Genomic DNA, 26,532 nt, shown 5'->3' with positions numbered 1-26,532 from the left:
GCCAGGAAGAAGAGATTCTTTCTTTATTTTACATAGAAATCTTTCACGATCCTCTCCCCACACCATCCCCTATTGCCCAGTCATGCCTAGCAGGTCAGAGGCAGGTAGAAGATTGAAGTCCTCAAGCATTTTGGTCCATAAAGCCAGTCAACACATGAGCCTGGTCTCTAGAACCAGAAGGAACCCAACCAATCTAATAATGGCTATAAATAGAATCCCAGAACCAGGAACGGGCTGTTCACAAGAACAGCGAATTGACCACATCAGCTCCAAAAGACAGGCCCACTGTGATGGGAGTGGGGCAGAGTAAGTGCAGGAAGAGCATAGTGTCTGGGTGTCACTGTCACTCTCACCTGCTTGCTGTCCTTGCTCCCAAGACTGGTGAAGAGGGGCCGTCCCCCCAAAACCCTGGCCTGGCCAGTCCTTGACCTACAAGTCAGAAGCACTGCTCAGATTCACTAGTCTCTCTGCCACAGGAAGGTGTCCATCTTGGCCTGGGAGGGAGGGTTCAGAGGTCTCACTCCCACTCTCTGTTTGGTCTTGGCCTTGGGTTTAACAGGCAGTGGGCGGATCACGGCAATGTCAGTCTGGAGGAGATGCTAAGGAAGAGGCCTGGAGAGGAGACTGGAATGCAGGGCAGGAGAGCTCAGGCTTGCGGGTGGGGAGCCCTGCTACACTGAGCAAGTCCTAGCGCTGCACATCTGAGGCTGCAGGCACTGGCAGGCTGGGATCTGGGGGTAGAGGTTAGGAACATGTGGGCACCACAGTGCAGCTCAGACTACCACCACAGAACAAGGATACAGGTTGAATGAATTTTGTCCGGCCTCCAAGCCCATCGAAGCCTGTTCTTACCTAGGGCAGAAGGAAGAGATGAGGTTAGGTTAGGAGACTAGCTCCCCAACCCACCTGAGAGGGCTGGCCCCTGGTCACTTGTGGGAAGCCACACTCACAGCATCTGTGCTTCGACAGGACTCTGTCTTGGCCCTTTTGGGCTGCTTCTGGCCCAGGACAGCATTGCGGATGAAGACAGGGAAGGCATCAGCCAGTTCCTCATCTAGCTCTCCTGCACAGCGCTGGCCACCCAGCAAGAGCTGGGGCTCCTGGAGGGGAGAAACCCAGAGCACCAGATGGTCACAAAGCAGGAAGGGTAGTGGAACAAGATTGGGATCTCTGACGCCTCACCAGCAGACAGGAAGGTACTGAGTAGGGACCCAAGGATTACTCCAAAATGTCTGCCCTGGGTCAGCAGTGAGAGGGCTCTAGGAAGATCCTGCCCTCCCAGACATGTAGCTCCATGCCCAGTGCTGACAAGAGTTGGTGACCATTTGAGCTGCTTCTGGGAAGCCCTTACCAGCTTGGAGCCTTTGGCTACCTTCTTGGAGACGTCTTGATCAGGAGAGCTGTGAAAATGAGATATGAAGGCAAAAGCGGGTAAGCAAGACATCAAGGTCAGGCTCAGCACAGGCTTTTGGGGACGCCACTGCATAGCATGGCTATGAAGCGTCAGTGCTCCCCCAACCCAAATGCAGGTCTGGGAGTAGATGGGCAGCCACAGCCAAAGAGTGGTGGAGGCAAGGAGACGGGACCATGTCCTACGCTGACTTCCACTCAGAGCCAAATTCTTTTTTTTTTTTTAAAGATGTATTTAGGCCGGCGCCGCGGCTCACTAGGCTAATCCTCCGCCTAGCAGCGCCGGCACACTGGGTTCTAGTCCCGGTTGGGGCGCCGGATTCTGTCCCGGTTGCCCCTCTTCCAGGCCAGCTCTCTGCTGTGGCCAGGGAGTGCAGTGGAGGATGGCCCAGGTGCTTGGGCCCTGCACCCCATGGGAGACCAGGAAAAGCACCTGGCTGCTGGCTCCTGCCATCGGATCAGCGCGGTGCGCCGGCCGCAGCGCACCGGCCGCGGCGGCCATTGGAGGGTGAACCAACGGCAAAGGAAGACCTTTCTCTCTCTCTCTCTCTCTCACTGTCCACTCTGCCTGTCAAAAAAAAAAAAAAAAAAAAAAAATAGCCGGCGCCGTGGCTCACTAGGCTAATCCTCCACCTTGCGGCGCCGGCACACCGGGTTCTAGTCCCGGTTGGGGCGCCGGATTCTGTCCCGGTTGCCCCTCTTCCAGGCCAGCTCTCTGCTATGGCCAGGGAGTGCAGTGGAGGATGGCCCAGGTGCTTGGGCCCTGCACCCCATGGGAGACCAGGAAAAGCACCTGGATCCTGGCTCCTGCCATCGGATCAGCGCAGTGTGCCGGCTGCAGCGGCGGCCATTGGAGGGTGATCCAACGGCAAAGGAAGACCTTTCTCTCTCTGTCTCTCTCTCACTGTCCACTCTGCCTGTCAAAAAAAAAAATAAAATAAAATAAAAAAAATAAAGATGTATTTATTTATTTGAAAGTCAGAGTTATACAGTGAGAGAAGGAGAGGCAGAGAGAGAGAGAGAGAGGCAGAGAGTGAGAGAGAGAGGCAGAGAGTGAGAGAGAGAGAGAGAGAGAGTGAGAGAGAGAGGGTCTTCCATCCGCTGGTTCACTCCCCAGTTGGCCACAACAGCTGGAGCTGTGGCGATCCAAAGCCAAGAGCCAGGAGCTTCTTCTGGGTCTCTCACGAGGGTGTAGGAGCCCAAGGACTTGGGCCATTTTGAACTTCTTCCCCAGACCATAGCAGAGAGCTGGACTGGAAGTGGAGCAGCTGAGACTTGAACCATATGGGATGCCTGCACTGCAGGCAGTGGCTTTACCTGCTATGCCACAGAGCCAGCCCCGAGCCAAATTCTAATGTTTCCCAGGTCCATGTTATCATCACCATGTCTCAGGTTTTACATGAACACTAAATTTACAAAACCCCTAAGCCAGCATGGTGGCATAGCAGATTAAGCCACTGCTTGAGATGCCAGCATCTTCAAGTCCTGGCTGCTCTACTTTCCATCTAGCTCTCTATTAACGTGCCTAGGAAAGCAGTGGAAGGTGGCCCAAGAGTTTGGGCCCCTGCCACCCATCATGGGAGAACTAGATGGAGTTTCAGGCTCCTGACTTCAGCCTGGCCCATCCCTGGCTGTTGTGGCCATTTGAACAGTAAACCAGTGGATGGAAGATCTCTGTCTCAGTAACTCTACCTTTCAAATAAATAAATAAATCTCAAAAAAACTTACAAAACTCCATGTAAATTTAATAAGCAACACAAAACTCCAATTCACCACCCAGTCATGCAAAGCAGTCACACAAGAGGCGGAAGGCATCTAATGAACTCAGGTCTTGTCGTGTCTGCCTAGAAAAGAGGCACTGCCTCCATGAGACCCTTAGTAAGGTGCCCCACAAAGTGCTCAGAGACCACAAAGTCAGGTCATCTCCCTAGAGAATCTGTGCAGGAGGCTCTCAGGCCCTGGACTCTCACTCCCAGCCCGAGTTGGACAACATGTTGCCACCCACTTTTAGGGATCCTAGAAGCTGGATATCCTCTCCTGGTATTTTCCCAGGTGAGTGGGAAGATGGTGACCTAAGTCTGACTCTTTGGCTCCTCATGTCATGAGGACAGGAACAAGCTCAGGACCAGCTGACTCTGGACTCTATGCTGTTGTCCCCATAGCCTGCAATGAGGCTGCATGACAGCTGTGAGAAAACTGCTCTTACTGGTTCTAGGAAAGCTGAGTTAAATGCATCCTGCGCTCCCTCACTGCCCCACAGACCATGAAAGTGGGGTAAGGGCCTCGGAAGACCCAGGTGCCCATCTTCAATCTTCACAGCTGAAGAAGAGGAAGTCAGATTATGGAGCAGGCACTGATACGCTCCTGACTACCACCCACAAGCCCTGGGTTTGTTTCTCACTGCTATGAGGCTGGGCCCCATATAGCAGGGGTGCCAATACCCCTCCGGTTGGGGAGAGGCAGTTAGTCCAGCTGCCTTGTCTTATTCTATCCCCACTGACTACCGTCTCAATTTCTTTCTCTCATGCTCACCCTTTGATTAAGAGGAAATCTGATCAGCCTTAAATTTCCTTAGCATATACCCTCAGGCATAAGTGGGAAGAGTTCTTGTCTTCCTAAGAACCACACATGGCACGCCTGGCCAAGGAAACAGACTCTTTTCCCAGTCCCATTACACCCATAGTCCAGTTCCCATCTGCCTCACTGCAGTTCCTCAGACCATGCCTACCCATTTCATTTCATTTTATTTTATTGACATGACAGAGTGGACAGTGAGAGAGAGAGACAGAAAGAAAGGTCTTCCTTTACCATTGGTTCACCCTCCAATGGCACCACACTGATCCAAAGCTAGGAGCCAGGTGCTTCCTCCTGGTCTCCCATGCGGGTGCAGGGCCCAAGCACTTGGGCCATCCTCCACTGCCTTCCCGGGCCACTGCAGAGAGCTGGACTGGAAGAGGGGCAACTGGGACAGAATCCGGCGCCCCGACTGGGACTAGAACCTAGTGTGCCAGCACCACAGGTGGAGGATTAGCCTATTGAGCCGCGGCGCCGGCCCTGCCCTTTTGGGCTACTCCCTTGGGTGATGGGGCCCTGAGCGCTATGGTTTAAGAAGATTCTGTCTCAAGCATGAATCCTAAAGGCACAAAATGCTAACAGGAAGCTCAGAATCCCTGGCTCAGGAACCTGATGGGCAGGCAATCAAGGGACGGGGAGCAACCCCTGAACAGCACTAGCCCAGACTTGCCCCTACAGGGATCCCTGTGTTCTAACTGGCATCTCAACACTTTGCATTGAAGGCTGATGGTGAGGATTAATGAGACAAGCAAGAGAAGAACTCTGCACAGGTTAAGTGCTCAGAAGAGGGAAGAAGAGTTGGCTGGAACCAAAGCCAGGCAGCCCTGACTGCCCCATCAGCCACTCAGAGCTGTCAGAGTAGTGCCTGCAGATAGGCCTTAGCCATTCTTCCTCCAGAACATGGACAGTGCCAGGAACCAACACTCACTGTGCCTTCTCCATGCAGGGCTTCTTGCAGTGAGCATGCTGGGAGCTGGAGGGCCGGGCTGGGGGAGTGTTCACATCAAAGATAGCATTGAGGTCAATGTCATCACCGAAGGATGGCCGGCGGAGCTTCAGGTTCAGCATCTCCACAGGAGCTGGGCTGAAGACAGAGAAGGCCTGATTAGCTGGGACCACAGGGGCACCCCAGAAGGACAACAGCCCTTCAAACACCAGAGACAGCTCGGCTCAGCTCCAAGGGCCTGAAACCACCTCCTGACTCGGGCCCACCCTCAGGGAAGCCCTGATCTCTAGAGAATAAACCACTTGGGCCAGTCGTCTACACAGTCACAGGACCAGTGAATGTCTAGAAGACAGGAAAGCAAGCAAGCAAAACCCGAGACAAAACCCTGTGAAGAAACAAAAGACTACTGCCCTTTAACACGGAGCCTCGTTTCTCAGTGTGCAGTGCAGGGGGCAGCCAGAGACATTGCATTGATCAATGAGGCCATGTTCCCCTCTGTCCCCCTGTGGTGCTGCTACTTGTTACGGCAATTGGTATGAGTACTGGTATGAAGCCATCAATGTGACTCCCCTAGGGGGATGGCACTTCTATAGCTTGAATATGATGTAGGCATTAAAGTAGTATTTCTGGAGAATAAAATTAAGAACATGGGGAAATGTTCATATGTTAAATTTTTTAAAATATATGTTTATTTATTTGAAAGGCAGAGCTACGGAGAGGCAGAGAGGCGGAGCGGGGTGGGGAGGGAGAGAGGGAGAGAGAGAGAGAATCTTTTATCTGCTGGTTCACTCCCCAAATGGCAGCATTGGCCAGGGCTGGGCCAAGCCGAAGACAGGAGCCAAGATCTTCTTCCAGGTCTCCCACATGGGTGTGGGGGTCCAACTACTTGGGCCATCTGCTTTCTCAGGCGCATTAGCAGGGAGCTGGATCAGAAGTGGAGCAGCTGGGACTTGAACCGAACCCATAAAGGATGCCGGCACTGCAGGCAGTGGCTTTACCAGCTACACCACAGCACCAGACTTTCGTATATTGAATTTAATACGCAATAGAATGCAATCACATGATTTGGAGTACATGCTGCTACTCAACCCCATCCTGACCTTCACATGTAGAAAAAGGACTGGAAGGAAATATACTACATGTCCAACAGTAACTACTCTGTGCTAACTATATTTTCCAAATTCTCAACAGGCAGGTTTTTACTTTTATCGAAGGTGGTGGGAGTTGAATTCTGTTAGAAAACTTTGCTCAGCGGGATTCTTCTAGCCCACCTGACCTGGCAGGAGCAGATCTGAGGACAACCCTGGGGACTGGCAGGAGGAGCTTCAAGGATACCCCCTCTTTCCTTCCCTCAGAACTTTAGGGCTGCATTAGAGCCCACTCCCATTATGGTGTGCAGATCAGAGGGAAGGGAGCTACTGTCAGTGAGATCTGGAATGGGGAAGCCACAGAGAGCCTGGACCATCTCCTTTCCCTGGTCAGGCCCTGGAAGTTCTATTCTTCTTCTTTGCCCACAAGTGGAAATGAAAGCTGCACAAACCCTCCTCATGCTAGCTCCAATGGGTTATTTTGTTTCTCCTTGGGATCCACAGCATAAGGCAGCAGTTAGGACAGCTCATGTCAACTTTTTTTTTTTTATTATTTTTTTATTTTTTTGACAGGCAGAGTGGACAGTGAGAGAGAGAGAGACAGAGAGAAAGGTCTTCCTTTGCCGTTGGTTCACCCTCCAATGGCCGCCGCGGCCGGCGCGCTGCGGCCGGCGCACCCCGCCGATCCGATGGCAGGAGCCAGGAGCCAGGTGCTTTTCCTGGTCTCCCATGGGATGCAGGGCCCAAGCACCTGGGCCATCCTCCACTGCACTCCCTGGCCACAGCAGAGGGCTGGCCTGGAAGAGGGGCAACCGGGACAGAATCCGGTGCCCCGACCGGGACTAGAACCCGGTGTGCCGGCGCCGCAAGGCGGAGGATTAGCCTAGTGAGCCGCGGCGCCGGCCTCATGTCAACTTTTTTATAGTTTCCATCATTCTGTGCGATTTACCAACCCAAGCAAGCTCAGCCTCAGGCTGTGAAAGGTGAACTCAAGAGGCAGGCAAGGGTCTGGCTGGGTGCAGTCATTTTACCCTCCAAGTGGCCCATGGCAAGACTTCCTACCATTACCCTCTCAGGCCTTGACCAACGGTTGCCAAGGTACATGCTCACCCTTGACTTAAGCCAACATCGTCTCTGTCATTTGCACCAACTGCCATTCACAACAATCAGCTCAAGACTCAGGAAGTTTTCACAGTGCCTCCCTCATCCCCTACACCCACATCTGGCCCACATGAACACATTTCTTGTTTTCTCAAATTGTTCCTGGTACATCCTTCTTCCTTTGAGCTTAAAGCCTGTTTCCCTTCCTGCCTGGGGCCCACTCTCTTCCTTTCCATGTTCTGTCTGTCCTGTGAGGAGGAAAAGCCTCAATTCAGTAGCAGTTCCTTCACTGGTTGAAGGTTAACTTGAGGCCATCCAGGTGACACCATCCACCACTCTAGAGATATACACCCATGGCTACCTTACACGGATTCATGCCAGAGCCTCAAGAAATGGGGCCAGATGATTCAAGCCGCCTTCCAAAACAGAGCTGAGGCCCTGGGTAGACCCACTTTCTATGTGCCATGGGACCAGTCAATGTCTCCTCCATGAATTTCCATCTTGTGGAGGCCCTACTAAAAGCATAGGCCTCCTCAACTCTCTCCAGTCTGGGGGTCAGGGGCCCTTGAAACCCATAAGAAGTCTGCCTAACATCCCCCTCTATAGTTGGGGCAGTGTCTATTTCCTGAGGCCTCCCTAAAATTGTTGCAGAAATCCTGCTGTAACAAATGGAATGGGCAGCCACAATCAGAACCCAGAGAGTCCCACAAAATTCTGGGGGAAAGAGCATGGCCAGGGGCCAGAACTCACAAGGCAGGGGCTGTGAATAAAAGGACAGAGCCTTTAAAGAAGCCTGAAAACTGGGGCAGTGATAGAAGGTGTGAAATCAGCTCCACCCCTTCCGACATCTGTACTGAAAGAATACTAGGCAGTCAGGCTGCTACCTTGGGTCAGGAAATGGAAGAGCCTTTCCCAAAGACACAAAACTAACCACTTGTGGTGACCTGGGGCAGCTAATATCGGATAATAAAGCCTTTTGCATCCTGGGTTCAGTTAAGACTCAGCATGATGCAACTCACTGCACACTGCCCCTAACCCACCCCAGAGAAGTTGGGCTTCCAGGGAGCCTTCCTATTATCTCACAATGAGAGGGCTGTAGGCAGCCAAGGCCACTAGTGGGAGGCAAGCTCAAGAAAAAGGCTGTGATGCACAAACACTGACCTTGATACAAGCAGAAAGGTGAGGACATAAAACAAGAACAGCATGTACTGCAAATGTACTCAAAGAGCAAGAAAAATAACTTGCAAATTTACAATATGAGGAAGGAAATTCTGATGCATACTACAACAGGGATAAACTTTGAAGACATGCTAGGTGAAATAAGCCAGGATAAGCCAGGGCACATATCATATGATCCCACTTATATGAGATTCCTAGAGTAGTCAAATTCACAAACAGAAAGCAAAACAGTGGTTCAGGAGCTGGGGAGAAAGGGCAATGGGGAGTTACTCTTTAATGGGTACAGAATTTAATTTTGGGAAGATGTAAAAGTTCTAGAGATGAATGGTGCTGATGGGTGCACAGCATGAGAATGTATTTAATGGCACAAAACTATTTTTACTTAAGGGGCTGATGTGCAGAGGGTTAAGCCACTGCTTACAATGCCAGCATCCCATATCAGAGAGCCGGTTCAAGTCCCAGCTGCTCTGCTTCCAATCCAGCTCCTTGCTAACACACTTGGGAGAGCAGCAAAAGATGGCCCAAGTATTTGGGCCCATGCCAGTTATATGAGAGACCTGGAAGGAGTTCCAGGCTTCTGGTCTCAGCCTGATCCAGGCCCTGCCTTTGCTACCATCTGGAGAGTGAACCAATGTAAGAAAGACCTCTTTCTTTCTCTGTCTCTCCCTCTCTGTCACTCTGTCTTCCAAATAAAATAAAATATTCTTTAAAAACACAACTATACTTAAAAAATGGTTACAAGGGGGCCAGCATTGTGGTACAGCACACTAAGCTGCTGCTTTTGACACCAACATCCCATATCACAGTGCAGTTGAAGTCCTAACTGCTCTGTTTCTGATCAAGCTCCCCCTAATATGCCTGAGAATAGAGGAAGATGGCCCGAGTGGTTGGGCCCTTGTCACCCACATGGGAGACCTGGATGGAGTTCCAGGTTCCCAGCTTTAGCCTGGACCAGCCCCAGTGTTGTGGCCATTTGGGGAATGTGCCAGCAGCATTGAAGATTCTCTCTTCTCTGTCATTCTTTTTAATAAATATATATTTTAAAATGGAGGAGGAGGAGGAAAACAATAAAAGCAAAACACTTGCCACCCTAAATTTTATGCCGATAAAAATAGTGGGAGAAAAAGCAGAACTAAGTCATCCTGTAGCTCGATAGGCAACGCTGCCCAGTTCTGGACAGAGGCAGGCTCATCAGATGGAGTGTCCTGCTGACTTGAAGAATATTGAAGGGGCCAGTGCTGTGGCGTAGTGGGTAAAGCCATCTCCTGCAGTGCCAGCATCCCATATGGGTACCAGTTCGAGTTCTGGCTGCTCTACTTCCAATCCAGCTCTCTGCTATGGCCTGGGAAAGCAGTGGAGGATGGCCCATACAATTTTGGGGTGCCCTGGCTCCAGCAGGACTCTGAAGCACTTTTGTGGCCCATGGCAGCGGACCTAAGAAATGCTACCCATGCAGACGAGGGCAGCTGTTTCTGCTAGGCAAACTGGGAGCTCTGAGGGAAGCTGCACATCCCAGGTGGAAAAGGATTGAAGCCCAGGAACAAGAGCAGGGAGGGAAGAGGTATTATGTGGTGTGGACAGTGTTTCACTGCAGCCCACAAGGCTGGCTCCATGAGTGTTCCCCAGGCATTGGGCCAAGAGGTCTGGGAGGTGTTTGGGGGTGGGGTGGGGCAGGGGCAGGGGCAGGGAACAGTGTGATGCTCAGGGTTGTTTTAGGGACATTTCTGAGGGAATACATTGATTCTCCAAAGGATATTGAAAAGTGGCTCAAATAAGACTGGGTCACCGACAGGAGCTGTGTGTTTTCTATCTAGGTCCTCAGCTGGGGTCCTCTTGCAGGCAGAAGGGAGCCCTGAGGATGTTCTCAGCCAATCTATTTCTTCCCAGGAAGAGGAATAAAGGCTCACTTCTGGCAGAGATGCCTGTGCCTCTGCCTCTTGGCACCCTCTGCTGGCAGTTTCAAAGCACAATTTCCTGCAACCCAAGGGGGATCTTAACAGTGGTTTCATGTTTCAGAATTGGGGGCAGATGGAGAAGCTTGCAGCAAGCCACTCCATAAACAGGATGTCCCTAGATGGTCAGTGCTCCTGCCCTCCCCCACCACCTCAGACCACCCTAGGTCCTCCATGGCCTTCCCTGGTCTCTCCTTGTCAGAACCCAGAATTTGCCTCAAAGCTGCTTTCCAGCTAAATCTTGGCTGGCTTCTAGGGCAGGGGTCCACATAGGCCACTCTGCCAACCAAAGCCAGGAAGACTGAAGACCCTTACCAGGAGCTATCCCAGTCTGTTACTCCTGTACCACCCCAAAGGGTCAACAAACCTTTCTAAAACCAGGCGGTTGACAGTTTCACTGGCCACTGGTGGCAGGTTCAAGGTTTCCTGCAGCATTGTTAGCTTCTTTCTTAGGCTCTTGGGGAACAAAAGAAGAGTGTGAGAGAAATGCTGAGGCATCAAGTTCAAAGATGATTCAGAGGACATGAGCAGCACACATGAAGGCTTTGCAGATTCACTGGGAATGGAGCAGGCCTGAAACTCCACCAGCAGGCTCAGGAGGCCGAGACTACCAAGCTCAGTTACAGGGCTGAAGAGCCTGCCCCTGGTAACTAAGGATCTCAGGAACGTTGGTACAGAACAGTGGGAATGGTACTGTTTACTCTGCCAAAGAAGCCCAGACTCCAGACAAGACCAGGGCCAAAGTGTTTACCCTGACCCATCCCCCACCCCAACCTGGGAAGATTTAGGAAACCCAGACTCACCACCACTGACAGCCCCGTTTCCTGGACAGACACAGCCCAACTGTTCTTGAAGGGGATACAAATCAGCCCTCAATCCTATAAGGCTAGGGGTTCCCTCACCGTGATTTCCTTGTCAGCATTCTGTAAGTCCTTCTGGGCAGACTTCAGCTCTAACTTAGCCTGGTCCAATTCAGAGTAGACTGTTTGCAGCTGTAAGAAAATATAGGGAGTAAAGGACAAATCAAACGGTGGCCATGTGGCCTGCCCCATCTGTTGCTGCTCAGTGAGTGGTCAGGGTAGCTTCAGGTCCAGCAGACAATGGGGACATGGGAGGAGACCCCGGTTGTGTGAGGCGAGGCCTCCGACCAGCAAAGCATGTCCAGAGCTGCCCTGGAGCAAAGCTGCTCCCGCCCTCCTGCGGTTCATGGATTCGCCATGCCAGCAGTGAAAGCAGATGATTCTGGTTCCATGAGCCCTCTTACATTGGGCCTGGTACAAAAACAAGTCTCTGAAGCTATCACATTTGGGGCCTGTGCTCTGCACCAGCTGAGGTGTACCAGGAACCAGGAATAGCAGAGGGGAGCATAAGCATGCACATATTGGGGGAATACCTCCTTGAACTGGTACCCCAAGTGGACAAGTTCCACAGTCTTTCCCAACGCCCAGCAAGGACCGGTGACAGCCCCATGGAATCAGCTGGGCCATCAGGTCCCACAGACTTGCTCAGAAGACCTGAGCGTGTGTGACTAAAGGATAGCCACCACTCTCTTCACCCGCCGCCGCTTGCTGAGTTACCTTATTTCTAGAGGAAATCAAGTCCTTCCTCAGCTTGTCAGCCAGCTCCCCTGAGGCCTTCCGTGCCTTTTTTAGATTTTCATACTCTCTGCAAAGTGGCCATAGAGATACCAGAACAGGACATCATGCCAATCAGACCAGCCCGCAGCATCAACCCAACACAAGGCCCCACTCAACCCTCAGCTCATTTTCATGCCTAGTCTGACACCTGAGCCCAAGAGAAGCCACATAGTGCCTTCAAGTGTCCTGGTGACTGTTCCAGGCCTGTCCTTTGGGCAAGGGTGACTTGAGAGGGTGTACAGGAAGCCCTGGTCTCACTGGGATACCCCTACACTGCCTTAGACCCTCTAGGCCTGTCAGTGAAAAATATGAACAAAGTTTCTGATCCAAGCCAGGCAAGGACAGTAACGACATTGATGGGAAATGGCTTCCAATTATCACAATGGGGCTGGGAGCTCAAAGAGCTATGTCAGCTCCCTTAGAAATGACATTTCTAGTTCACACTCAAGTCTTTCAATGACCCCAGGAGGCTTGTCTATTACTATCTCCATTCAAAGAGCTGAGGGTCAAAGAAGCCAAAAAACTGGCTCCAGACCACATAGTTGGTAAGAGGCAGAGTCAGTTCAAATGCAGGCAGCTTGCCCCTTAACTCCATCTGCTTTACAAGAGATGAGCAGCAGAGGCACAACTAGGGTCCCCCGGCCCCTGGGGCTTGTTGAGAGGGGCCAAATTACTCACTTCTTGAGGGATACACAGTACACAGCTAGCTGCTCCACCGCTGACTGTCCCACACCCATATCTCGGATCATCTCCTCCACCTCAGGCCGCTGGCTCTGAAGTAGAAGCTCAATCCTGAAAAACATACCCAGCCCACGACATTTGAAATCTGGAGGCTGACAGCTAGGTACCAGTACAGCTCTGCCTCCCTTTGCTGCCGTTGCTATGGTAACAGCTTGGGCTGCCAGGAAGCTTTAGCAGGTGGCTGTGTCCATGGAGAAAGAAGCCCCACAGCAGAGCTGAGCACAGCCCTGGGGATGCTGCTGAGCAAGAGGTGCCAACAGAGGGCCTCCAGGTCAGGGATTTCCTGGAGGCAAAGATCTGCCAGGACATCAGGTCACAGGCAATGGGTCAGAGGAGTGTAGCAAGATTCCCAAGGAAACTGCAAGAGTCCATACAGAGGCCACAGAAGGACACTTGTGCCCATTCTCAGCTGCTCCAAGCCCTCCGTGGCTTACAGAGGTTTGAGGCACAGAGGTGACCCAACTCCACACCCAGCTGTAGTCCTGGGAACTCCATCACCTGAGGCCCTGGGGGCACACACACAGAGCAGGTCCCAGCTCCAACTCACTGCTCCATGGTCTTCATCTTGCTCCTGAGCCGGCGGGCTTCTTCCTGTGCTTGTTTGTTTTCATCCTGCTGCTGTTCCAAGTATTTCATCTGCTTCTAAAGGGCAAACACACCCACACAGGTTGTTTAGAGGTTCCTGGAGGGCTAAAGTCACTGGTAGATGCTGTGGAACCATCTAGCATCTGCACTGTCTTTTCAAAATGCTGATAATCATGCATCCCTAAACCACAGGAGGTAGGGCTGCTGGGCCCTATCTAGTTTCTGCTTTATCTGGCTAAGAGGCCCTAGGCCAACTGGTTCCTCGTCTCTCTGCCTGCTTCCTCCTGAGATACATTTTACATAGGCATAGTCCATTGCCAGCATCCACATGGCCACTGTGGGCTGTCAAGGTTCAGTGGTCCAGGTCTCATGGTATGTGTTATGCAGGCAGCTGAAGAAGTACAGACCCCAAACCTGGGCCTTACCATCACCTATTCAGACCCATGGAAGTTGCTAGGATAAGAGAACTTAGCCAGGAGCCCTTAGCACAAGATCGCTCCGTCTCTGACCCGGGAATGCCATCAAAGACTCCTGCTCTGCAGCCAGGTGCTGATTCGCTCCCTCCCACAGGCGAGGCCATGTGATCCAGCCCAGCCCCCAAGCAGGAACAGACAGTGAATATCCTGGGGCCTGCTCACAAGGATGGTTCCCTTTCCCTTTCAAATGGCATCCAGCAAGGACTGCTCCTGCGTACAAGGCCGGAATATCAATTGTGGGTTCAGATCAATCACCTCATGCCCCTTGGAGAGCAAGAGGCTCACCAGCCCAGGTTGATATAAAATTCATCTGGGTCTAGGGCTGCTCGCTCTACAGGCTTTGATCTGTCCGGTCAGCTCAGCACAGCCGACTTCAAAGGCTCTTGCTCCTCCCTGGGATGCTGTTTGATCTGGCTCCAGAGAGCAGCCCAGCCAAGGACTGGAGTGCTAATGGAAGATTCTTCAAGCTGGCCTCATCTGTGGAGTATGAGCCACTTTTGGAAACGTGGCCCAGCCTCACCAAGGCCTTTGTTGAGCAGCTCCTCTGTGAAGTGCTAGGAAAATCTTACCTCTCTAAACTACCTAGTACAAAATCCACAATCACAGCCAATATGGCCTTTCTCTAAGGGGCTGGATAGGTACAGTATGAGAGGGTTTGGGAGGGAAGCAATTTACCTCCCTTTTACAATTGCATAAACCAAGGTATCAATTGAGGCAGAAAAGTTCAGCTTGGTGAGCCCAGGACTGGGCCATACCTCCCCACCAACTATGTGCCCAGAGAACTTGGGAACCTACTTTGAGAGTGGAACACAGCATCTCGGTCTTGCCTAAGGCCTTCTGAAGAGATTCCACAGTGGCATTGCGCTCTTCCAGCGAGTCCCGCAGAGCGTCGATGATGGCCTGGCTGTCCTGTCTCTCCCTCTCTGGAGCAGGGATGGAGGGAGGAAAGAGAGAGACCCAAACACCCAGCAACATGAGAACTCACGAGAACTGGGAGCCCTGGGGCTCCTGGAGTATGTACTCCCTGAGCCAGGTGAGCAACAAGTTCATGTGGGAAAGCTGGGTAGCCTGTTTCTCTCTGGCATACACCAAACCACAGGAGCTGAACCAGAGCCACTGCTCAGGGTGCAAGCCCTCTTTTTACTGCTTGAACTACTTGGGAAAAAATTTTACTCTTCCTCCATTCCCATAGGACTAATTTGTTCATTAACCCATAACTCAGGTAGGTTCTGTGAAACTCAGCATCTGAACCCTCTTTTTAGAGATATTTTGTCCCACTCATAGTCCCTTCTCAGCCTGAGTCCTGGGCAGGAAGCCCTGGACAGAGAAAAGAGGTCCACCTGGTCAAGGAGGGGCAGCTTTGGTCACCTCCCTTCCCTCCCCTTTTCTGCCAGTCACAGAAAGCAGGAGGAACCCCAGTTCTGCCAGAAGACTGGGCATTCCTCCTAGGGCCCCTCCCTTTAGCTCCCAAGTCAGGGGCTTCCCAGGGACCCTAGTTGCTTGCTAACTCACCTTTTTGGGAAAGCTGGGCTCTGACGTTATCCAGTTCATTCTGCAAAGGCAATATTCACAATAAGCAGCAGAAAAGCATCATAGCCTGCCTCCACATGGCCTCCCATAAGGTTGTGGGGAGTCCAAGGACAGGACAATGAGGCCTGTAGATCTAGGGAGACACAGACTCTGCTGTACCTTAAGATTCTGCTAAACCTACAACAGAGAGGGAAACACTGCTTTATTTCCACTGTGTCTTTCCAAAAAACAGTTAAGATGAAGGAAAGTAATGTTAGGGGCAAGGCTCCAGGAGAGGGAGTAGGGACCAGGGAAGCAAAGCAGGGCCTGTGTGACCAATCTCAACAACAGTGGCTTCCATCACCTCCTTGGCCCTGACCTAGCTTCTTCCTCTCTGGCCATCAGTGGTACTTGCCTGGGGAACACAATGGGAATAGTCAAGGACGTTGGGCCATCACTCCTTTCTAGCCCTGGATCTGCCTCCCGGTCCACCTCCCTTCAAGCCGTAAGTTGGCTTTGTGTACCACACACCTTCCATTCCCAGAATCCAACAGAAGGAGGTAAGCCAGGACAAGTTTGCACACCCCGTATGAAACTTCACTGTGCTAGGTTTTTACCACACTGTCATGACAGTCAAGTGAGCCTCCCAAAGCCCTTACATATCTTCCAGAGTTGCACATGCAGAGCCACTGAAAGAAGGGGACAGAATTAAACCCAGCTCCTGTCCAGCAGTCCAGGGAGCTCAATACATCTGTGGGAAAGTGAGGTGCCTATTCCATAAACAGGAAAGTCAAGGCTTTACAGAGCCGAAACACTTGTTCAAGGGTTCATGGTGGTTGCTGGATAAAATCCCAGCAAAGCTTCCTCTAGATCATTCTTCCTTTCTTTTTTTTAAATTTTTATTTATTCTAATTTTCATGCTTTATTTGAAAGGCAGAGAGAAAGAGAAAGAGACAGCCAGAGAAAAATCTTCCATCCGCTAATTCATTCCCCAAATGTTCACAACAGCCAGGGTGGGGCCAGGTGCCCAAAACTCAATCTGAGTCCCTCACAGAGGTGGCAGGGAACCAAGTTCTTGAGCCATCACCTGCTGCTTCCAAGGGAGAAATGGAACTAACAGGGAAATGGAACTCAAACTCAAGTATTCTGATATGGGATTCAGGAATTCCAAGTGATGGTTTAACTGCTGCACTAAACCCCAATGCCCAAATCACCCTTCCAAAATCAACACAAGACTCATAAATTCATGAGGTCAGTATTAAGGCCCAGACCAAGCGAGTGCATAAACTGCTTGCTGTCAAATTCTCTATCCAGGATATGGGGACAGGAGCTTTTTGTGGCTGGGCTGGTAAGTATAAGCTGAACAGCTGGGAGTGGAAATGGCCCATAGGGAAGGGCACATAGGTGCCACCTGGGAAAAGGCGCCAGTCCAAGACTGCTGCACTAGTACTCATAGTTCCTCAGCTCTTCCATATCCTAGCAGGGTGCCTTCCAAGTCCTTGCTCCAAACTCTGCAAAATGTTGCCTCTTAGTGGTGAGCATTACGGTGCAGCAGGTTAAGCCACCATTCGGATCACCTGCATCCCAAATCAGATATTGCAGTTCTAGTCCCAGCATCTCTGCTTCTGATCTAGCTCTCTGTAATGCATCCTTGGAGGCAGCAGATGATGGCTGATGTGTTCAGGCCCGACACCCTCAGGGGAGACCCAGATAAAGTTCCAAGCTCCTGGCTTTGACCTGGTCCAGTCCTAGAAGTTGGGGACATTTGGGGAGCAAACCAGCAAATGCAAGATCTCTCTCCTTCACCACTGTTCTTCCTTTTAAGCAAATGAAAATAAATAAACTTTTTTTTTATTTGACAGATAGAGTTAGACAGTGAAAAAGACAGAGAAAAAGGTCTTCCTTCCGTTGGTTCACCCCCTAAATGGCTGCTACAGCTGGAGCTACGCCGATCCAAAGCCAGGAACCAGGTGCTTTCTCCTGGTCTCCCACGCGGGTGCAGGGCCCAAGCATTTGAGCCATCCTCCTCCGCCTTCCTGGGCCACAGCAGAGAGCTGGACTGGAAGAAGAGCAACCGGGACTAGAACCGGTGCCCATATGGGATTTTGGCACCGCAGGTGGAGGATTAAACAAGTGAGCCACAGCGTCAGCCCCAATAAATAAACTTTTTTAAAAATAAAAAATATATAAAATAATAAAATCAAAAGATGTTGCCTTTCAGTCTCAAAGACCCAGCTTTGAAAGGGGGTTGGCACTGTGGCACAGCGGGTTAACGCCCTGGCCTGAAGCGCCAGCATCCCATATGGGCACCGGTTCCAGTCCCAGCTGCTCCTCTACTGCTCCAGCTCTCTGCTATGGCTTGGGAAAGCAGTGGAAGATGGCCCAAGTCCTTGGGCCCCTGCACCTGCATAGGAGACCCGGAAGAAGCTCCTGGCTCCTGGTTCCTGGCTTTGGATCCATGCAGTTCTGGCTGTTGCAACTATCTGGGGAGTGAACCAGCAGATGGAAGACCTTTCTCTGTCTCTACCTCTCTGTAACTGTTTTTCAAATAAATAAAATAAATCTTTTAAAAAAATAAAAGTTTAGAAGGAAGGGGGACCATTTGACATAGCGGTTAACATGACATTGGATACCTGCACCCCATATGTGAGTGCCTGGATTCAAGTCCCAGCTCCTCTTCCAATCCAGCTTCCTGCTAATATGCACCCTAGAAGGCAGCAGACTGTGGCTCTGCAAGACACTCGGAATGAGTTTCAGGCTTCTGGTTTCAGCCTGGTCTAGGCCAGGCAGTTGTGGGCAACTGGAGAGTTAAAAAGCAGATAGAAGATCTCTTTTTCTCTCTCATTCTGTCCCTCTACTTTCTCAAAAAAGATATAGGAAGACATAGGAGGGAACCTACTCATCCTGACCTGCAATGTAGCTTTCTACCTGAGCTACAAATCTTGACTTCAGAGGCCCTGCCCTCTGTCCCTGGTCTGGGAAGGCCCAGGTATTATAACTTTACACCAAACTAAGGAATTTTGAGGTATAGTGAGGTTTGGGAACAATGGGTCCACACATCTTCCCTGGCTAGGGAATGAAAGTTTTCTGGGCTGGCGCCGCGGCTCACTAGGCTAATCCTCCGCCTTGCTGCGCCGGCACACTGGGTTCTAGTCCCGGTCGGGGCACCGGATTCTGTCCCAGTTGCCCCTCTTCCAGGCCAGCTCTCTTCTGTGGCCAGGGAGTGCAGTGGAGGACAGCCCAAGTGCTTGGGCCCTGCACCCCACGGGAGACCAGGATAAGTACCTGGGTCCTGGCTCCTGCCATTGGATCAGCGCAGTGTGCCAGCCACGGCGGCCATTGGAGGGTGAACCAACAGCAAAGGAAGACCTTTCTCTCTGTCTCTCTCTCTCACTGTCCACTCTGCCTGTCAAAAAAGAAAAAGAAAGTTTTTTGGTCTGTCACTCACAGTCCACCAGCAAAAGGGACTGAATGGGATGGCTTCAGGTCATTCATAAAGTGAGGGTATCAGCTCTTTGCTCAGAACTGCCCTGGAACCCCAAGTGGACTCTCAGTCAAGTGGTAGCCTGCTTCCTTTATTTCTCTCGTGACCACCTCATCATCACTTGTCCCCTGCTCTCCTTGCCCCTTCCTCGAAATCTCCTCTCCATACTCTAGGCACCCTCCCTGTGTGACGTCAAAGGTAAATGTCCAGAGAGCTTGCCGTTCTGTGCAATGAGACAAATTCTGGGTACCTTGGGGCTAGAGCTGTGGCATAGCAGGTTGGGCTGGCATCTGCAGGCTGGCAATCCATACTGGCACCAGTTCAAGTCCTGGCTGCTCCACTTCTGATCTGGCTCCCTGCTAATGTGCCTGGAATGTAGTCCTTGAACCCCTGTACTCACACGGGAGACCTGGAAGAAGCTCCTTACTCCTGGCTTCAGCCAGGACCAGCCCTGGCTGTTGTGCCATTTGGGGAGTGAACCAACACATGGAAAATCTCTCTCTCTCTCTGCTTCTCCATCTCTCTCTCTCTCTGTAACTCTGCCTATCAAACAAATAAATAAATCTTTAAAAAAATTTTTGGATACCTTTAAGAATTCTGGATCCAAGACACTCTCCTCTTCCTGGGCAAGGTCAAAGAAGAGCTTGTTGATAATGGTTCTTTTGCCAACCTAGAAGAGCAAACAAGATAGAGTATGACTGCATAGCTGGGTCATGGGCAAGGAGACAGGGTTGTATGAGGGTCTGCCTGCCTGCCTGCCACACACGCCAGGCCTGATCTTCCTAAGTATGTTCTCTGGAATCAGCACACCTCTTCAACTCTGCAGGTAGCCCACGCTGGGGCTGCTGGGTTGGTGGTTGCTGAAGTCATGTCATGGCAGGACCTTGTGGCAAGCACTCAAAGACGCCCCAACTGTAGGTGCTAAGGCAGGGGAAAAGGCCAGATATACCCAGCTGAAGACTGGCCTAGGCACCAAGTGCATCTGCCAGCAATCTGTAAGTGTACGCAAGCATTCTGAACTACTGAAGGGCACAAGTGAAGCTCAACTGCTCTGAAACCAGTAGGGTTGGGGCCAGCGTAGTGGTGTTGTGGCCCAAGCCTCCACCTGAGGCAACAGCACCTCATTTGGGCACTGGTTAGAGTGCCGGCTGCTCCTCTTCCAAGCCAGTTGATTATGGCCTGGGAAAACAGTAGAAGATCGCCCAAGTGCTTGGGCCCTTGCACCTACATGAGAGACCAGGAAGAAGCTTCTGTCTCCTGGCTTCAAATGGGCAAAGCTCCTGCCATTGCAGCCATTTGGGGAGTGAACCAGGGGATGGAAGACCTCTTTCTCTGTCTCTCCCTCTCCCTGTAGCTCTGTTTCTCAAATAAATAAATATTTTTTTAAATTTTTTTTGCCAGGCAGAGTGGACAGTGAGAGAGACAGGGAGAAAGGTCTTCCTTTGCCATTAATAAATATTTTTTAAAAATTAAACCTGGGTGGCCGGCACCATGGCTCACTTGGCTAATCCTTCGCCTGTGGCGCTGGCACCCCGGGTTCTAGTCCCGGTTGGGGCGCCGGGTACTAGTTCCGGTTGCTCCTCTCCCAGTCCAGCTCTCTGCTATGGCCCAGGAGGGCAGCGGAGGATGATGGGCCCTGCACCCTCATGGGAGACTGGGAGGAAGTACTCGGCTCCTGGCTTCGGATCAGTGCAGCGCCAGCCATATTGGCCATTTGGGGGGTGAACCAACGGAAGGAAGACCTTTCTCTCTGTCTCTCTCTGTCTCTCTCTCTCACTGTCTATAACTCTCTCTCTGTCTCTCTCTCTCACTGTCTAACTCTGCCTGGCAAAAAAAAAAAAAAAAAAAAATTAAACCTGGGTAATTAAGAAAAAAAAGTAGAGTCAAAAAGCTCATAGAGGCCGGCGCCACGGCTCACTAGGCTAATCCTCCGCCTAGTGGCGCCGGCACACTGGGTTCTAGTCCCGGTTGGGGCACCGGATTCTGTCCCGGTTGCCCCTCTTCCAGGCCAGCCCTCTGCTGTGGCCAGGGAGTGCAGTGGAGGATGGCCCAGGTGCTTGGGCCCTGCACCCCATGGGAGACCAGGAAAAGCACCTGGCTCCTGGCTCCTGCCATCGGATTAGCGCGGTGCGCCGGCCGCAGCGCGCCGGCCGCGGCGGCCATTGGAGGGTAAACCAACGGCAAAAGGAAGACCTTTCTCTCTGTCTCTCTCTCTCACTGTCCACTCTGCCTGTCAAAAAAAAAAAAAAAAAAAACAAACAAACAAACAAAAAACTCATAGAAATTGCTCAGTTTCAGCGATCTTTGCAAACTCCTGCTCCCTGGCAAGGAAATGATATCTCTGGGTGATGTGGTCCCATAACAGGCTCACCTGGATTCGGCACTGTGGGCAAGTCCGACTTGGGGCTGTCTCGAACCACTGAATCAGGCTAGAATGAGACACAGAACAAGAGTGGTGAGCCCTGGCTTGGCTGCAGATACCGGCCAGGCAGTCATCCTGACCACAACAGGGTCTGTCCTGTTCCTCCTTAGCTCAATGCCGACTCTCACAGGAGGACAGCACCACACAACCTTAGGGCACACTGGCAAGATCAGACAGGTACTCAGCATTCAGATTGATGGGCCTTTTTTTTTTTTTTTTTTTTTTGGTCCATTTTGGCCAGGCCAGACATACTCTTCTGACAAGCTTCTGGGCTTTGACTGGAGGGGGTGGGGGAGGGAACATTGTCCCTCAGAGATGGGGACCTTGATAACATCCTCACTTTAAGCTGGGACCCTGAAGACTATATTTTCAAAATAAGGGTCAACTAGAAGTAAAAGTAAGTGGTGGTAAAAGCAAACCACAGGTCAGCTATGAATCATCAATAGATGATAGATGGTCTAGCAAAACTCAACCCTTAAATTTTAATGTGTTCTCCCACTAACAGATTCTCCCACTCCCCGGGATCTGTGAGAAACAAAAGTCCTCTCGGGGCTGGCCCTGTGGCATAGCGGGTAAAGCCGCTGCCTGCAGTGCTGGCATCCCATATGGGCACCGGTTCAAGTCCCAGCTGCTCCACTTCCAATATAGCTCTCTGCTGTGGCCTGGGAAAGCAGTAGAGGATGGCCCAAGTGCTTGGGCCCCTGCACCCATGTGGGAGACCAGGAAGAAGCACCTGGCTCCTGGCTTCGGATCAGCCCAGCTCCGGCCGTTGCAGCCAGTTGGGGAGTGAACCAGCAGGTAGAAGACCTCTCTCTCTCTGCCTCTCTGTGTAACTCTTTCAAATAAATAAATAAAATTAAAAAAAAAAAAAAAAAAAAAAAAAAAAAACTCCTCTGGAAGATGATACCATCATCCTAGGTTTCAATTTTTTTTCCTATAAATACCTTTTCAAATATCATGTGCAACATATAATTAAGGCTAAGCACGCACAATGGAATACTACCTTAGCAAGGAGAATGGATAAATTTACAACTAACAACATTATAGATGAATCACAAACACATAACACTGAGGAAGAGAGATCTGATGGGAAAAAACATATATTATGTATGATTCCATTTACAAAAAGCAAAAATGTACGCAAAATTCATCTATGCTGTTAAAGTCAAGATGATAGTCACCTTTATGTAGACAAGTGGGAGGGAGGTTGACAAGGGTAACTAGAAAAACAATTAAGGAAATGTCTTTAATATTCTGCTTCTTGGGGTAGGTATTTGGCCTGGTGGTTGGGATGCCTACATTTTTCTTCAGCGTGCCTGGGTGAGAGTCCTGGTTCCACTCTCAATTTCAGCTTCGTCATAATGCATACAGCAGGGGATAACAGATCATGGGTCAAGTGCCTGGGTTCCTGCCACTCACATAGGTAATGCAGCTCCTGGACTCAGCCTTGCTCAGCCCTGGCTTTTGTGGGCATTTGGGGAGTGAACCGTATGTGGAAGATCTCTTTCTGCCTTTCAAATAAATAAAATAAAATAACTTAAAAAAAAAACATAGAAAAACTGGTGAAATCTAAACAAACTCCATAGTTTAGTTAATAGCATACCAGTGATAATTAATTAATTTGGGAGGCAGAGCTACAGACAGAGAGAAAGAGTGACAGAGAGAAAGGTCTTCCATCCATTGGTTCACTCCTCAAATGACTGCAACAGCCAGAGCTAGGCCAGACTGAAGCCAGAAGCTAGGAGCTTCTTCTGGGTCTCCCACTTGGGTGCAGGGGCCCAAGGACCTGGGCCATCCTCCGCTGCTTTCCCAGGTACATTAGCAGGGAGCTGGATCAGAAGTGGAACAGCTGGGACTTGAACCAGCACCCATATGGGATGCCAGCATCTTAGAAGGCAGCTTTATTTGCTACATAACAATGCCAGCCCCAGAGTTAATTTTTTCAACAAATACACCATGATTATGTAAGATATTAACACTGAGAAAGCTGTGTGAAGGTTACATGATAACTCTAAGCACTATCATCGCAACTTGCTTATAAATAAAATTTACTCTCAACAAAGAGTTTGGTTTAAAATACAGAGGGGAGCCAGCATCGTGGTGCAATGGGTTAAGCCATCACTTGCAGCTCTGGCATACCATACTGGAATGTCCATTTGAGTCCCAGCTGCTCCATTTTGCATCCAGCTTCCTGCTAATGTGCCTGGGGAGGCAGTAGGAGCTGACCCAAGTGCTTGGGTCCCTGACACCCACATGGAAAACCAAGATGGAGTTCCTTCCTGGCTCCTAGTTTTGGGCTGGCCCAACCCTGGCTATTTTGACTATTTGGAGAGTAAACTGGCAAATGGAACATTTCCTCTCTCTTTCCCTTTCTCTGGTCACTCTGTTTTTCAAATAAGTAAATAAAAAAAAATTTTAAGATTTATATATATATAGAGAGAGAGAGAAAGGCAGAGAGCAAGATCTCCTAGCCGCTAGCTCACTCTTCAAATGGTTACAATGGCCAGAGCTGGGCCAATCTAAAATCAGAAGCCTAGAGCTTCTTCCAGATCTCCCAGGTGGGTGCAGGGGTCCAAGCACTTGGGCCATCTTCTGCTGCTTTTCTGGGTGCATTAGCAGGGAGCGGGATCAGAAGTGGAGCTGGCGCCACAGGCAGAGGCTTTACCCCCTACAGAACAGCACTGGCCCCAATAAATTAAATCTTAAAAAAAAAAATAAATAAAACACACAGAATTGGGATGGGCACTGTAGTACTGAGGGCTAGGCCACTGTCTGGAAGAACTGCATCCCATGTCTGAGTGCGGGTGCAAGAGCATCAGTCCAGCCCTCTGCTGCTGCTCTCAGGAGGCAGCGGGTGATGGCTCCAGTGCCTGAGTCCCTGCCTTCTGCGTGGGAGACCCAGAGCTCCTGGCTTCAGCCTGGCCTATCCAGGCTGCTGCGGTCATTTGAGGAAGGAGCCAGCAGAGAGACAATCTCTCTTTCTGTCCTCCTCCCTTTTAGTCTCTCTGCCTTTCAAATAATCTTTTCCTAAAAGTCCAAGTAAATGCCTTTTGCAGGAAACATATGTAAAATACCAGAACACAGAAAAGCTAAAAGTAAAAGGACTATAAAACAGAGCATGCAAACAGTAACTAAAGTACTCTCAGAGCTGAGCTCGCTTCTAGCCTCACCAAACACCAGTGGCTCCCCCTGGTTGGGCTTCTGGCTGTTAACAATACCGGCCTGCAAGTCTCTACAAAGTTTTCCAATTAAGGAGTGCTCAGCAGCCTTCAGGGCTATGCCTGGCTCCCTGTTTCCTGGGGCCACTTGCCCTAGAAGCCTCCTGTGACTATTAGGACCCACCATTCTCAAGGGTCTCTCTGCACTCTGTAATTGGGCACTCTAAATCAGTGTGTCCGCGGGAAGTTTTTCCCACTCAACAGAACGGTCCTACACAATCAGCAGTACCCCTGGATAGGCCCTTCCCCGTCCATGTAAACCTGTGTCTGCTGGCGTGCTAAATACACTGAGGTGTCTGGCCAATGAGATCACTGCTTAGAATCATTCCAAAGCATCGGGCTAACCACTACAAAATCCTCTCTGGTAGCCAGAAGCCTAACAGGTTCCATTTGGAAGAAATAAAAGGGCTCCTCAATATGGAGAAAGTTCACCTCCTCTCAGGCTAATAATTTTGAAGGCATAACTGCACAGGTGACGAAGGAAGCACCTCCTCTAACTTCACTGAACCAACTCTGCCTCCCCGCCAGCCCCAGGCGCGGTTCAGCTACTGCCTCTACCCAGAAGCCTGCCCTGACCCATTTCTGCCCAGGCTGGGAAGCTCCTGTGGGGCTCCGTCTAGTGAGAGCCTCATCATCCGTCTGGGCTCCCGGGACCGACGGCCTGCAGACCTCACCACACCCCACGGCCCCGACACCGCGGTCACTCACCACTGCAGGTGGAAGGTGTGGCCGCAATGTATGGCGGCCACGTCTCGAGAGTGGTCGAAGAAGTCCGAGCAGATAGTGCACAACGCACGGATAGGCATGACTGTTAGACTCAAGAGGCCCAGGTAGCCAAGGAAGCTGCGACAGCTCCAGCTTCCTGGACGCGCCCCCGCTCTCTTCAAATTTGGCTCCACGGCGCGACTTCCGGGAGCGGACCGGAAATGACAACACAGGACCGGGGCGGGCCCTGAATGCTTGCCCCTCATTGGACAAGCTCTAGGGGGCGTGACCAGGGGCGGAACTTGGAGGCCTGGGGGCGGTAGAGAGCCCTGTGGTGTCGCGCGATAGCTTGCAGGTGTCTGGGAGGACTTGACCAGCGCCTCGGGAGCGCATCTTTGAATTGGGGCGAGGAGCAGTGACATCACCATCTGTACCTTTTCCCAGGGCAAGGCAGCTTTTGTGGTCCCAAGCTAGAGCTTGGCATAGGTGATAGGGGCCTGGATCCCTCTTTCTGTACTTTACTACAGTCAAGGAGACTGCGGCCACAAGAAAATAGAACAGATCCCCCCCACCCCCCGAGGTCTGGGCAGTGAGGGACTGTGCGCTGGCACCCCATTGTTCCTGGACCAAAAGAATGCCCCACCTTCTCAGTCCTCTGTCTGAGTGAACCTCGAAAATGGACACAAAGGTGCCAGCCTCCGAGGACACCCCAGGCTAACCTTGGATTTATCCAAGTGAGGCAGGAAGTACCCTGACTTTAGCTTAGCTCCCATGAGGACTGTTGTGCCTGAGGCTGGCATAGGATTGTAATTTTGGAAGCCTAGATGGTTCAAAGACTAGGAACTAACAAATTATTTTATTATTCCTACATCAGAGGAGTTATCTTTGAGGTCCTCCTGGAGAAAAGAGCAGTACCCATGCCCATGTGGGCTGGGCTAAGTCTCCTTGGGGGCCTTTTAGCAATGTTACTCCCCCTCCCCATAAGAAACCCTAGGCATAGCCCCCTACTATAAAACTGATCTGTTCCAGGAGGAAACCCAGAGTGGAATCCTTTGGGCCTATGTGAAAAGCACAGGTGTTCACAGGGGCAGTCAACTAACGGCCTCACGGCAGAACAGAACCTTTGTGCACTGCCCTATCCTCTTGAGCTCCTGCCCAGGGAAGCCTGCTTTGGCCATGAGCAAGTTTTCTCTTTGTGGCAGCTGGCACTGAGTGGGTTCCAGCTGTATGCCCAGGTCAAGACAAAGACTTCTTGGTCAACAGAAGTCAGAACAGCCCACGGGGTGTTCCTTGGCCCAAACCTAGCCCAGGACCCACCACCCACATTGATTTCTGAATTCAGAGGACCCCACCACCATCATCAAGGAATCGAGTGATCAGGATGATCTTCACCCCAGACCAAGCCACCCAGGGGCACTGAGCAGCAGCCACAACATGTGAGCCTTCTCCCAGCCTCTCCCCTGTGCACTGCCTTCTAGGGGCTCCTCCCCGGTTAGACAGAGGAA

General features: G+C 51.1%; 1 protein-coding gene across 1 annotated transcript; it reads right to left on the bottom strand.

The window, feature by feature from the left end:
* On the bottom strand, window positions 1-25,506 carry TRAIP (TRAF interacting protein). Its single transcript, XM_002713357.5, has 15 exons — window positions 25,031-25,506; window positions 21,054-21,111; window positions 19,269-19,352; window positions 15,202-15,241; window positions 14,485-14,612; window positions 13,176-13,270; window positions 12,566-12,679; window positions 11,828-11,915; window positions 11,153-11,242; window positions 10,618-10,706; window positions 4,913-5,068; window positions 1,352-1,400; window positions 951-1,100; window positions 802-852; window positions 1-587 (listed from the first exon to the last, which is right to left on the bottom strand). The coding sequence occupies exons 1-15, from the start codon at window positions 25,453-25,455 to the stop codon at window positions 459-461; spliced, it is 1,746 nt and encodes a 581-aa protein (XP_002713403.3). The 5' UTR covers window positions 25,456-25,506; the 3' UTR covers window positions 1-458.
* Between the last annotated feature and the right edge of the window lie 1,026 nt (window positions 25,507-26,532).

This window comes from Oryctolagus cuniculus, chromosome 10 (assembly GCF_051225735.1).
Source record: "Oryctolagus cuniculus isolate XC-2025 breed Fujian yellow rabbit chromosome 10, ASM5122573v1, whole genome shotgun sequence".
Lineage (NCBI taxonomy): Eukaryota > Metazoa > Chordata > Mammalia > Lagomorpha > Leporidae > Oryctolagus > Oryctolagus cuniculus.
Note: the sequence above shows the minus strand (reverse complement) of the source record. Positions and strands in the feature narration are given on the sequence as shown.

Coding starts and splice junctions, on each gene's coding strand:
- TRAIP (XM_002713357.5), bottom strand. CDS start 25,455: ATGGTGATGTCACTGCTCCTCGCCCCAATTCAAAGATGCGCTCCCGAG. Junction 11,243..11,827: donor TGATTTCCTCTAGAAATAAG/GTAACTCAGCAA, acceptor ATTTTCTTACAG/CTGCAAACAGTCTACTCTGA. Junction 588..801: donor GGACAAAATTCATTCAACCT/GTATCCTTGTTC, acceptor CATCTCCTCCAG/ACTGACATTGCCGTGATCCG.